We start from the raw sequence: 13,848 nt of genomic DNA on the forward strand, positions 1-13,848 counted from the left end.
TTCGGGTGTTACCATTTAGTGGTCAATTGTACGGAATATGTACTGTACTGTGCAATCTACTGATACAAGTTTCAATCAATCAATCAATCAATCAATCAATCAATAAATCAAAAACCTCCTGGTACCCCAGTAACTCCAAATCCCTCAAATCTAGACTCCAAACATCCCAGAACAAGCTAGTCAGGTTACTTCTAGACTTCCACCCCAGATCACACCTCACTCCAACCCACTTCTCCAAAGTGGGCTGGCTCAGATGTGGAGGACAGAGTACAACAACTTGCACTGAGCCTAGTCTATAAAATCTGCGACACTTCCTTGATACCAAAGTACATGTCAAACAACTTCCTTAACCACAACACCAGGGGGAGTTCCACAAACCACATCAAACCCAGATTCCGATCTAACAAAGGTCTTAACTCATTCTCCCTCTAGGGTACATCACTATGGTATGCACTCCCAACAGGTGTAAAAGAAAGTGCATCTCTATCTTCCTTCAAAACCACACTAAAAGAACACCTCCAGGCAACTTCAACCAGAGACTAACACTCTCAACCTCCACATCCCACCTCCCTGGATTGTAAATAATCAAATGTAAAGAATCAAATGTATATACTTGTTCTTATGCTTTCTGTACAAAGTCAGACCTACCCTGTTTCAACGTCCATTTCTCAGATGATGAAATTGTTGATGACTGAAGTGGTGATATCAACCAACATCCCACCCCCTGGATTGTCCATCCATCCATTTCCTACCGCTTATTCCCTTTGCGGTCGCGGGGGGCGCTGGTGCCTATCTCAGCTACAATCGGCCGGAAGTAAATAATGTAAATAATTCAATGTATATACTCTGATGATTAACTTGTGTGATGACTGTATTATGCTGATTGTATATATTTGTACCATGAATTGATTAACGTGGACCCCGACTTAAACAAGTTGAAAAACCTATTCGGGTGTTACCATTTAGTGGTCAATTGTACGAAATATGTACTGAACTGTGCAATCTACTAATAAAAGTATCAATCAATCAATCAAAAAACACCTGGTATCCCAGCTCCTCCAAAACCCTCAAATCTAGACTCCAAACATCCCAGAACAAGCTAGTCAGGTTACTTCTAGACTTCCACCCCAGATCACACCTCACTCCAACCCACTTCTCCAAAGTGGGCTGGCTCAGTGTGGAGGACAGAGGACAACAACTTGCACTGAGCCTAGTCTATAAAATCCGCGACACCTCCCTGATACCGAAGTACATGTCAAACTACTTCCTTAACCACAACACCAGGGGGAGCTCCACAAACCACATCAAACCCAGATTCCGATCTAACAAAAGTCTTAACTCATTCTCCTTCTAATCCACATCAATGTGGAATGCCAGTTGAAAAACTTATGGGGGTGTTACCATTTAGTGGTCAATTGTACGGAATATGTACTGTACTGTGCGATCTACTAATAAAAGTTTCAATCAAAAACTTGTAGACTCCTCTAACTCGTGCTAATATTCGCTGTATCGCGGGCTTTGATATCTCTCTGTGGCTCAGTGTTACCAGACAACTTCATGTTCCATCACATCGAGCCTTTGTTCCATGTGTCAGTGTGGATTTTGTGACGCCTCCGTGGCCTCGGATGAAAATAGGCTTATCTCCGCTCTAAACAAAAGCCCAGCGAGATGTTCAGTTTCCAGAAACGCTTGTAGTCTGAAAGCTCGCACAAAAAAAGATGGCCTCTTTCTTCAAAATACTCACAATAGGGTTTTGTTTTCAAAGCTCATAGCCTACGATTTCAACACTGGAATAGCTTTACGTAACGGTTGCTAGATCAAGATTGATTAGAACTATTTCTCAGTGGGTTCTTCCTTTGAAGGAACCTGTCAGAGGATAGATGGGCGAAGTCCTGCTGATGTTCTTTGTCCAAGCTGCATGCATCATGACTGGCAAGCCTCAGATTGGATTAGGTTGCTTGGGGAACCAGCATATTCCGGACTTTGTCTTATTTAACTGGACGTTCTCGCTGATAAAGATACGTATATTACCACGCATCTGTTTGATCAAAGGCCCGATTGATGTGAGCTAAAGTCCATTGTCTTAAGAATGGAGTATCGCGTCTTTGATGGGGCTGCACATTCATCGGTCACATCGGATGATGCGCCGTGGTTTTGATCAGCATCCAAACAACGGCACCGGCATGGCGCCGACTCTAAAAGACAGACAATGGACCGACCGGACCCCTCCCGCGGATCAGACGTCCTACCTGCTGCTCTGGCTTCCTGCAGCCTTCTGGGTTTCGAGGCGGCCGGTCTTGGACCTCTCCCGCCGCTGGACTGCACGGACCGCCAGGGATCCTTCGTGGTGCGCGGCAAAAAATCACCGCCATCTTTGATCAGCGCCGGGTCCATCTGTCAAGGGGGGGGGTCTTCTCTTTATAGCCCTCTCTTTCCCTGTTCCAGCTCTCTCGCTGTCTCTCTTGGTGGTAGCATGGGGGGGGGACGTCTGCGGCAGGTTGGGGTTTGGGGGCCGGGGGGTGGGGGGGTGTTCTTATTTTCCAGCCGACTTCAAAACGCTTTATCGACAGTCTTGTGGGGCTGCCCAGCGGGGAGGCATCTTGAACATGCTGCATTGGCCGTTGTCCTGGTCCAAACCGCACACCCGCTGACCACATATATTGTCCTCAAGAGTTTACAAAATGTACAAATCCCAATTATCTCTCTCGGTTTGCAAAATCTGCTTATAGGCCCTGGGTTTTTCAAAAGCCTCAAACCGACTTGGTTGTCTCTCCTCCATTGATCGTTCTTTGATTCTTCTAAGTATGGATTTTCTAATTGACAGCTGTCAGAAAAAGCTCCACGGCCCCTCAAAAGAGGAGGGAGTGATGATATGTTCTTTATTTGCCTCGTTTTTTTCAGCTGCTAAGCCTTCAGCTGGATTTCACACCTACATGCCTACTTATGGCCTGGGGTCACGTCACAACGACCAGTTGGAAATAGCTTAACCCTCGTGTAATGTTCATATAGTTGTTACTCAGCCAATGTTTGTGGGTCTGATGGACCCTTTGCATTTTGTGGCTTTTAATGCCTCACCATCAAACACCCATCCATCCATCCATTTTATACCGCTTATTCACCTTGGGGTCGCTGGTGCTTATATCAGCTACAATCAGGCGGAATGCCGGGAACACCATGGACAAGTCGCCACTTCATCGCAGACAATCAAACACTTTTATGTTAAAATACTGAACAGATGTTTATTGGGATAAGGTAAACATCTGTTCAGTATTTTAACGTAAAAATGTTTGGAAAAAAAACAAAGGCTATTTCATCCCCATACTATACTGTATATATGATAAAAATCCCCTATATACATACATACATACATATATACACGTATACATACATATACATATATATATATATATATATATATATCTTTTTTTTTTCGTACCGCTTGTCCTTTTCAGGGTCGTGGGGGTGCAGGAGCCTATCTTAGTTGCATTCGGGCGGAAGGCGTTGTACACCCTGGACAAGTCGCAACCTCATCGCAGGGCCAACACAGATAGATAAACAACATTCAGACTCACACTAGGGCCAATTTAGTGTTGCCAATCAACCTATCCCCAGGTGCATGTCTTTGGAAGTGGGAGGCAGCCGGAATACCCGGAGGGAACCCACGCAGTCACGGGGAGAACATGCAAACTCTACACAGAAAGATCCCGAGCCCAGGATTGAACTCAGGACCTTCGTATTGTGAGGCACATGCACTAACCCCTGTTCCACCGTGCTGCCCATATATATATATACACATATATATATATATATATATATATATATACACGTTTATTTACAGTAAGTCATTTGACTTTGTCATTATTTTGTCTTCGTGTCACAGTAAGTCAATATTTACTAAGTCAAAATAATGACATACTTAGTATCTCAGGTAACTAGGACTGTTTTGTGTTTTGTTTTTTACTTTACGGAAAAAAGATCAAGATACAGTACATATCGTATATTGCCATTCAGCATATGGAGCGGAAAACACAACCAAAAATTGTAGGCTTGTTCATGCGACGAAGCCGGCCTACTTCACCAGTCTGTAGTCTATTGCCCTCCCAGGCAGCGATGAGGCAGCATCAACTTTGAGGACGTACCATGATGACAATGCGGCTAACACCCTTTCTACAAGCTATCTGCGTGCCGGCCGGCCGGTCTCATTTTGGATGCGACCTCTATCTGAACGCATACGCCACTGCAAGGCATACTTGCTCAACATCCATACAGGTCACACTGAGGGTTGTGATGCAAACAACTTTAACACTCTTACTAATATGTGCCCCACTGTGAACCCACACCAAACAAGAATGACAAACACATTTCAGGAGAACATCGCACTATAACACAACAGAACAAATACCCAGAATCCCATGTATCCCTGACTATTCCGGGCTACATTATACACCCCCGCTTCACCCAACCCCGCCCAACTCAACCGATGCACGGAGGAGGGGGGGGGGGGTTTGGGTTGGTGGTACCTGGGTGTATAATGTAGCCTGGAAAAGTCAGGGATACATGGGATTCTGGGTATTTGTTCTGTGGTGTTTATGTTGTGTTATAGGCCTGTCCCGGGTGATGCCCCTTTTCCCCTTTGGAGAGACAGCACCTTAACTAACAAATGTTCTGGGGAAAACACTGAGATATATATATATATATGTCTTGATTGGATTATCCAGAGAATAGTGCTCGATACCGTGGTAAAGCGCAATATGTAGGTGTGGGAAAAATCACAAGACTACTTCATCTCTACAGAACTGTTTCATGAGGGGTTCCCTCAATATAAACCATCATCAGGAGTTTTTTTTTGTTTTTTTCCTGATGATTGAGGGAACCCCTCATGAAACAGTTCTGTAGAGATCAAGTAGTCTTGTGATTTTTCCCACACCTACACACATATATATATATATATATGTATATATGTGTGTGTGTGTGTGTGTGTGTTGGCCCTGTGATGAGGTGGCGACTTGTCCAGGGTGTACCCTGCCTTCCGCCCGATTGTAGCTGAGATAAGCACCAGCGCCCCCCGCGACCCCAAAGGGAATAAGCGGTAGAAAATGGATGGATGGACGGATATATATATTTATTTATATATATATATATATTTATATATTTAATATTTTAGTTTTTAACTTTAGACTTCTTGTTCCCGCAGGCTGGATTTCGGACGCTGGCTGGCCGGATTCGGCCTGCGGCCCGTAGTTTGGGGACCCCCGCAATAATACATGAAATAATGTGTGTACGTTGTGTTCTTGTGTACTGGCCCCGCTACCATATTTAAAATCCACAACCCAAATAATTACTGTGTACTCTAAACTGTTTTTAGCGGGGAAAATACCCTATAATATAGGTGGGTTAATATTGTAAAAAAAAATAATAATAATTAAAAAAAAAATATATATATATATATATATACATTAAAAATGGATTTATATATGTAAAAATCTAATTAGATAGCATCATTTCAATATTATTTGATTGCATCAAAACGGATAATTTACTGACTAACTTAAAACGAATGGCTCGGTACTGCTGAAAGGTGGCCGTTATCACCGATAATAAAGACCTTTGGTACCGGCAACGCGCAGGCGCGGTGGCCAAGTGGTAAGGCGTCGGTCTCGTAAACCGAAGATCACGGGTTCGAACCCCGTCCGTGCCTGTGTACATTGACCCCAATTTTCACTCTATAATGAAAAAGCTTGACGTACCAACGCTATGTTTCTTCTTATTGCTTGCTGGTTAATAAACACACGGTTGCCCCGCAACGACCATTCCACGACCACCCCACAGATATACAACATTTATAAACATAGCTAAAACAATCTACACACGGGAAACTATTCGACTAAGTATTATTTATCATAGTTTATACATAGTTAAAACACGTAAATAAATTGCTTGTTCGCCTTTCAGTTGTTTTTGTTAAAAATCTGGCGCCATCTGCTGGCAGGTTTTGGTAATTCATAAATGAAGGATTGGACAAAAAGTCTAATACTTTACTATTTGTACCTGTCCTGTACTTCAGCATAAAAGAAAAACAAATTGTTTTGAATACAAATACAAAAACGTCCTATTTGTAGTTATAGTCCCACACAAGGCAAAACAAATTAATTTAAAATGACAAGGCGTGCAGTGTCCCACACATTGATTAGAGAAATTAAATACATTTATAAGGATATTGCTACTCTTTTTTATGCATTCTAAATTGTAAATAAACAGTAGCAAAAGTCAGCTAACAATGAAGCCAATGATAGCCAATAGCAAAGGCAAAAATAAACAAACGACATATTCCATCCATCTATTTTGTCCCTTTTTGAGGTCGCGGGGGGTACTGGAGCCTATCTCAGCTGCCTTCAGCCGGAAGGCAGGGGTGCAACCTGGACAAGTCGCCACATCGTCGCAGAACCAAAAAAGATAGACAGACAAACAAAACAAAGAAACAAAAAATAATGGCCTTGTTAAACAAAACCTCTGCCTTGTTTATAATGAATACAGAAGCTTATACACTATCTTATTTTAATGTTGGTCATCATGTTGGTACTTAAAGAGCCAAATTGGTTTTTTTGAGGTGGTACTTGGTATAAAACGGTTTGAGAACCATTGCCTTAGAGTGAACTTGTGAAAAACCACAACCCTTGTTCACATATTAGCTTGGTAGCTTTGTTTTTCGTCAACAAAAAAAAATAACCGTTAAAGACAAATGGAGGGTGTTATTGGAGCTGGAAATAATAGATAGTTTTTCCATCAATTTTTGTTTATAATGATCCGAAATCAGAGAATGTGTTGGAGAAGATTGGCTGTACACCCCCCGGAAGAGTAATACCTTAAATTGTCAATCGTACATATTAAATAATGATGTTATTTAGCAACTTTTAGCACTTTTTTGGACTGATAGCTACTGTCCTTACTTAGCTCTGTTCATGCTATGAACATTTGTCAATCTATCATAACTGGGGGCTCGCAGCTTACTGCGAGGTTTGTTCTCCCGGGATGCAATCGGACTATTCCGGACAAGATTTGCAGGTAGGAACATATTTATTTTTCTCAATTAATCCTACACATCCCAAAGGCCGGAACCAAACAAAGGCAAAGCGTGCCGTTCACACGAACAAAAAAACTTTAAGGCAGGAAAGATAGAAGCTATACACTTAACATGGACTATGGCATGGAACAAACAAGATTTACTGTGGCATGAAACAACTAGGACTTACGTGGACACGGCATGCATGGAACAACTTCAACTACGGTATCGCATGAAACAAGCAATGACGCCAGGACGACTGACCGGCAAAGACAGGCTTAAATAATGGTCTCTTGATTAGAGCAGGTGCGTGTCCCGAACACCAGAGGCAGGTGAAACAAATAAGTCGCCATGGTAACTAAAAAAACAAGGGTGCACAAAAACAGGAACTAATGGGGTCTAAAACTAACAGAACATAACAAAAACATGATCCGTTCACACCAGATGCTAACGAACAAAAAAACTTTAATGCAGGAAAGATAGAAGCTAAACACTTAATTAACATGGACTATGGCATGGAACAAACAACATTTATTGTGGCATGAAACAACTAACATTTACGTGGACACGGCATGAATGGAACAACTTGAACTATGGTATCGCATGAAACAAGCAATGACACCAGGACTACTGACTGGCAAAGACAGGCTTAAATAAGGGTCTCTTGATTAGAGCAGGTGCGTGTCCCGAACACCAGAGGCAGGTGAAACAAATAAGTCGCCATGGTAACTAAAATCAACAAGGGTGCATAAAAACAGGAACTAATGGGGTCTAAAACTAACAGAACATAACAAAAACAAGATCCGTTCACACCAAAAGCAAACGAACAGAAAAACTTTAACAGGAAAGATAGAAGTTAAACACTTAACAGGGACTATGGCATGGAACAAACTAGATTTATTGTGGCATGAAACAACTAACACTTACGTGGACACGGCATGACTCGAACAACCAGAACTACGATATCGCATGAAACAAGCAATGACGCCAGGATGACTGACCGGCAAAGACAGGCTTAAATAATGGTCTCTTGATTAGAGCAGGTGCGTGTCCCGAACACCAGAGGCAGGTGAAACAAATAAGTCGCCATGGTAACTAAAACAAACAAGGGGTGCACAAAAACAGGAACTAATCGGGTCTAAAACTAACAGAACATAACAAAAACATGATCCGTTCACACGAGATGCTAACGAACAAAAAAAACATTAATGCAGGAAAGATAGAAGCTAAACACTTAACATGGACTATGGCATGGAACAAACAAGATTTACTGTGGCATGAAACAACTAACACTTACGTGGACACGGCCTGACTCGAACAACTAGAACTACGGTATCGCATGAAACAAGCAATGACGCCAGGACGACTGACCGGCAAAGACAGGCTTAAATAATGGTCTCTTGATTAGAGCAGGTGCGTGTCCCGAACACCAGGGGCAGGTGAAACAAATAAGTCGCCATGGTAACTAAAACAAACAAGGGTGCACAAAAACAGGAACTAATGGGGTCTAAAACAAACAGAACATAACAAAAACATGATCCGTTCACACCAGATGCTAACGAACAAAAAAACTTTAACGCAGAAAGATAGAAGCTAAACACTTAACATGGACTATGGCACGGAACAAACAAGATTTACTGTGGCATGAAACAACTAACACTTACGTGGAAACGGCATGACTCGAACAACTAGAACTACGGTATCGCATGAAACAAGCAATGACGCCAGGACGACTGACTGGCAAAGACAGGCTTAAATGATGGTCTCTTGATTAGAGCAGGTGCGTGTCCCGAACACCAGAGGCAGGGGAAACAAATAAGTCGCCATGGTAACTAAAACAAACAAGCGGTGCACACAAACAGGAACTAATGGGGTCTAAAACTAACAGAACATAACAAAAACATGATCCGTTCACACGAGATGCTAACGAACAAAAAAAACATTAATGCAGGAAAGATAGAAGCTAAACACTTAACATGGACTATGGCATGGAACAAACAAGATTTACTGTGGCATGAAACAACTATCACTTACGTGGACACGGCATGACTCGAACAACTAGAACTACGGTATCGCATGAAACAAGCAATGACGCCAGGACGACTGACCGGCAAAGACAGGCTTAAATAATGGTCTCTTGATTAGAGCAGGTGCGTGTCCCGAACACCAGAGGCAGGTGAAACAAATAAGTCGCCATGGTAACTAAAACAAACAAGGGTGCACAAAAACAGGAACTAATGGGGTCTAAAACAAACAGAACATAACAAAAACATGATCCGTTCACACCAGATGCTAACGAACAAAAAAACTTTAACGCAGAAAGATAGAAGCTAAACACTTAACATGGACTATGGCACGGAACAAACAAGATTTACTGTGGCATGAAACAACTAACACTTACGTGGAAACGGCATGACTCGAACAACTAGAACTACTGCATCGCATGAAACAAGCAATGACGCCAGGACGACTGACCGGCAAAGACAGGCTTAAATAATGGTCCCTTGATTAGAGCAGGTGCGTGTCCCGAACACCAGAGGCAGGTGAAACAAATAAGTCGCCATGGTAACTAAAACAAACAAGGGTGCACAAAAACAGGAACTAATGGGGTCTAAAACTAACAGAACATAACAAAAACATGATCCGTTCACACCAGATGCTAACGAACAAAAAAACTTTAACGCAGGAAAGATAGAAGCTAAACACTTAACATGGACTATGGCACAGAACAAACAAGATTTACTGTGTTATGAAACAACTAACACTTACGTGGACACGGCATGACTCGAACAACTAGAACTACTGCATCGCATGAAACAAGCAATGACGCCAGGACGACTGACTGGCAAAGACAGGCTTAAATAATGGTCTCTTGATTAGAGCAGATGTGTGTCCCGAAACCAGAGGCAGGTGAAACAAATAAGTCGCCAAAGTAACTAAAACACATAGTGCACTAAAACCGGAACTAATGGGGTCTAAAACTAACAGAACATAACAAAAACAAGATCAGTTTACACCAAAAGCAAACGAACAGAAAAGCTTTAACACAGGAAAGATTGAAGCTAAACTCTTAATTAACATGGACTATGGCATGGAACAAACAAGATTTACTGTGGCATGAAACAACTAACATTTACGTGGACACGGCATGAATGGAAAAACTTGAACTATGGTATCGCATGAAACAAACTGACTGGCAAAGACAGGCTTAAATAATGGTCTCTTGATTAGAGTAGGTGCGTGTCCCGAACACCAGAGGCAGGTGAAACAAATAAGTCGCCATGGTAACTAAAACAAACAAGGGGTGCACAAAAACAGGAACTAATGGGGTCTAAAACTAACAGAACATAACAAAAAACATGTTCACCACGGATCATGACTCATTCACTGTATCTGATTATTGTCATAGGAACCTTTCATTGCGTGGATGAAAATGCAAAGTACAAATATCCATGTCGACAACATAATAAAATAAACAATGTTATTGACTCCTATCAATACGGACAAATATCTTAAAGAATCTTTTACCAAACCGGACACATTCAGACTCCAAAACTGGTTATTTTCTGACTTTTGGTCTGGTAAACAAGGACCAACCCAAAGAGCAATTAAAATAGCATTGAAATTAGGTGGACATTGCCCTTTTCATTTGCCTGTTTTTCACATTCTGCGTGTGATAATTTGCGGGCGTTGCCTTCCACTTCTGAACAATATTTTTTGTTGGAAAAAGAATGCAGAAAAAGGAATACATACAAATCGAAGTCAAAGGGAAAGTAGGCAAAAGGTGATCCAGGTAAACTACTACAATGAGGTTTGAACTGCGACATAGTTGTTTCTAGTAGAGTCATCTTCTGTTGCAACTTGTTGTATAAAAGATTTAATTTCCTAAAACCTTGTATGACTGTAGTTTTTTTCAATCGACTCAGCAGGAATGTGACCACTGTGTCGGGTCCTGGAGTCCGTGTAGTGCGAAACCTCGAAAGACCAAAAATACCAAAAACAAATCTCTCTGGAGCCGCAAAAAAATGAAAAGCCGTATATAAGTCTTATATCAATCGATGTTTATTTATATAGCCCTAAATCAGGAGTGTCTCAAAGGGCTGCACAAGCCACGAGGACATCCAAGGAATCGGCATCTACATAAGGGCAAGGAAAAACTCACAACCCAGTGGGACGCCGATGAGAATGACTATGAGAAACCTTGGAGAGGACCACAAATGTGGGTAAGCACCACCACCCCCCCAGGGGAGACCGGATGCAATGGACGTCGAGTGGGTCTGACATAATATTGTGAAAGTCCAGTCCATAGTGGATCTAACATAACAGTGAGAGTCCAGTCCGTCCATAGTCGACCCGCGGCTCTTTGACCACTCTGATGTGGCTGAGCCACATACTTGCCGACCGCCCGGAGAAGTCCGGTAGCTTTCCGAGTTTCAGTGTCTCTATCAGAAATCTCCCGGGTTAATATTTTTCGATTCTCACCCAGACATCAACTCTGAGGACGTACCATGATGACAATGCCGCTAACACCCTTTCTACAAGCTATCTGCGTGCCGGCCGGCCGGTCTCATTTTGGATGCGACCTCCATCCGAACGCATACGCTACTGCAAGGCATACTTGCTCAACAGCCATACAGGTCACACTGAGGGTTGTGATATAAACAACTTTAACACTCTTACTAATATATGCCACACTGTGAACCCACACCAAACAAGAATGACAAACACATTTCAGGAGAACATCGCACTATAACACAACATAAACACAAAAGAACAAATACCCAGAGTCCCATGTATCCCTGACTATTCCGGGATACATTTTACACCCCCGCCCACCTCAACCGATGCACGGAAGGGTGGGGGAGGTTGTGTTGGTGGTAGCTGGGTGTATAATGTAGCCTGGAATAGTCAGGGATACATAGGATACTGGGTACTGTATTTGTTCTGTCGTGTTTATGTTGTGTTATAGTGCGGATGTTCTCCTGAAATGTGTTTGTCATTCTTGTTTGGTGTGGGTTCACAGTGTGGCGCATATTAGTAAGAGTGTTTAAGTTGTTTAAACGGCCACCCTCAGTGTGACCTGTATTGCTGTTGAATAAGGATGCCTTGCAGTCTCTCACGTGTGTCTGCAACAGCCTCGTCTGACAATTCTTTTGGCTGGCAAGCTATTTGTACAAGCTGTAGAGGGCGCTAGCAGTAGTGCCATCATTGTACGCCCTTATTATTGTTCATTGGGTGAACACCAGCATACAGTACATTCGAGAGAATAATTTTTCTGGAATTCAGGAGTCTCCCGGGAAAATTGGGAGGGTTGGCAGGTATGACGCTGTCAAGCGGCATTCATATAAAACTTGCGTGTCTGAGACCCCTGGTTTATACGTAGCACAAAGGGAGCGGTATATGGTAAATGAGTATACTTATATAACGCTTTTCTACCTTCAAGGTACTCAAGGTACCCATTCACACACTGATGGTGGGAGCTGCCATGCAAGTCCCTAACCACGACCCATCAGGAGCAAGGGCGAAGTGTCTTGCTCAAGGACACAAAGAACGTGACCAGGTTGGTAGAAGGTGGGGATTGAAACAGGAACCCTCAGGTTGCTGGCACGGCCACCCTCCCAACTTCGCCACGCCGTCCACCCCGGGTCCAGACTCTGGAAAGCCAGCACTTAATCCATGGCCACTGGACCTGTGCACCCACTTCCACAAGGGAGAGGGGGGAAGAGGAGAAAAGAAGAGAAACGGCAGATCAACTGGTCTAAAAAGAACCATGGCTTTTAAAGGCGAGAGTATACAAATGAGTTTTAAGATGGGACTTAAATGCTTCTAATGAGGTAGCATCTCAAACTGATACCGGGAGGGCATTCCAGAGAACTGGAGCCCGAACGGAAAACGCTCTATAGCCCGCAGACTTTTTTGGGGGCTCTGGGAATCACTAATAAGCCGAAGTTCTTTGAACACAGATTTCTTGCCGGGACATAAGGTACGATACAATCGGCAAGATAGGATGGAGCTAGACCGTGTAGTATTTTATACGTAAGTAGTAAAACCTTAAAGTCACATCTTAAGTGCACAGGTGGGCCAGTATATGCATTATTAATGAAGGCAACACATGGCGTAAGTCTCTTTATTAACTATAATAGCCTACTATCAAAACCACAACAACATGATGACTTTGCTGAAACAGGATGTCACAATTCTAATCTTACTTTACAAGTTTTCTATTGAGCCTTTGCAAAAAAAAAAACATAACAATAACAAGGCCCACGAAAAAGACCGGATTGGCTGAGCTGCCAAAGGGGGAGGCCGAGGAGATGATTCAGAAAACATATAAAAGAGATCCTCTTCTGCATGTTCAACACACAAACACACACGGTGTGGATCTCAGCGTTTGTGCATCAGCTCAGAAGTCACCGGCCATGTCTGCCTTTCACCTCACACTCTTGCTTTTAGCAGGTAAGTTTAATATTTGTCCTATTGTAAGAAATTATTTGCTCTTTATTCAAAACACACCCAAACTTCTGTTTTAAGGAGATGATCAGTAATATGAATTTGTACGTTCATGTCGGACTAAGATGTTGTACTTTACAGTGACCGTGGCCTCCGTGGCTGCATCCGCAAGCGAGCGGGGTAAAAGGTCACTAAAGGACCTGCACGGATTGATCAAATGTACCACAGGGAGAAACTATAATGACTATAGTTCGTACGGCTGTTACTGCGGAAACATCTGGAAAGGCCAGCCTGTAGACCAGACCGACAAGTAAGTAAATGTGGTAAAGTATACCGTG

The 13,848-nt window shown here is 42.7% G+C and overlaps 2 protein-coding genes and 1 non-coding gene across 4 annotated transcripts in view; 2 read left to right on the forward strand and 1 right to left on the reverse strand.

Moving 5' to 3' along the window:
- Positions 1-13,848, reverse strand: part of axin1 (axin 1) — a 91,302-nt gene that overhangs the window by 68,978 nt on the left and 8,476 nt on the right. Inside the window, exon 1 of one of the 2 annotated variants that reach the window (XM_061905287.1) lies at positions 2,250-2,366. The exons of the other annotated variant lie outside the window; for it this stretch is intronic. The gene's annotated coding sequence lies outside the window, so the exon portion shown is untranslated. Of the gene's footprint in view, positions 1-2,249; positions 2,367-13,848 lie in introns of those variants that run through there. 2 annotated transcript variants of the gene reach the window in all.
- On the forward strand, positions 5,627-5,698 carry trnat-cgu (transfer RNA threonine (anticodon CGU)). The gene has a single exon. It is a non-coding gene; the product is annotated as a tRNA-Thr (tRNA).
- LOC133555859 (phospholipase A2-like) overlaps positions 13,356-13,848 on the forward strand; it is a 2,882-nt gene continuing 2,389 nt past the window's right edge. Inside the window, exons 1-2 of the mRNA XM_061905284.1 lie at positions 13,356-13,516; positions 13,652-13,820. Of these exons, the coding sequence (XP_061761268.1) occupies positions 13,375-13,516; positions 13,652-13,820 (311 nt within the window). The 5' untranslated portion in view covers positions 13,356-13,374. The remainder of the gene's footprint in view (positions 13,517-13,651; positions 13,821-13,848) is intronic.

The sequence above is a fragment of the Nerophis ophidion genome, linkage group LG07 (assembly GCF_033978795.1).
Source record: "Nerophis ophidion isolate RoL-2023_Sa linkage group LG07, RoL_Noph_v1.0, whole genome shotgun sequence".
NCBI lineage: Eukaryota > Metazoa > Chordata > Actinopteri > Syngnathiformes > Syngnathidae > Nerophis > Nerophis ophidion.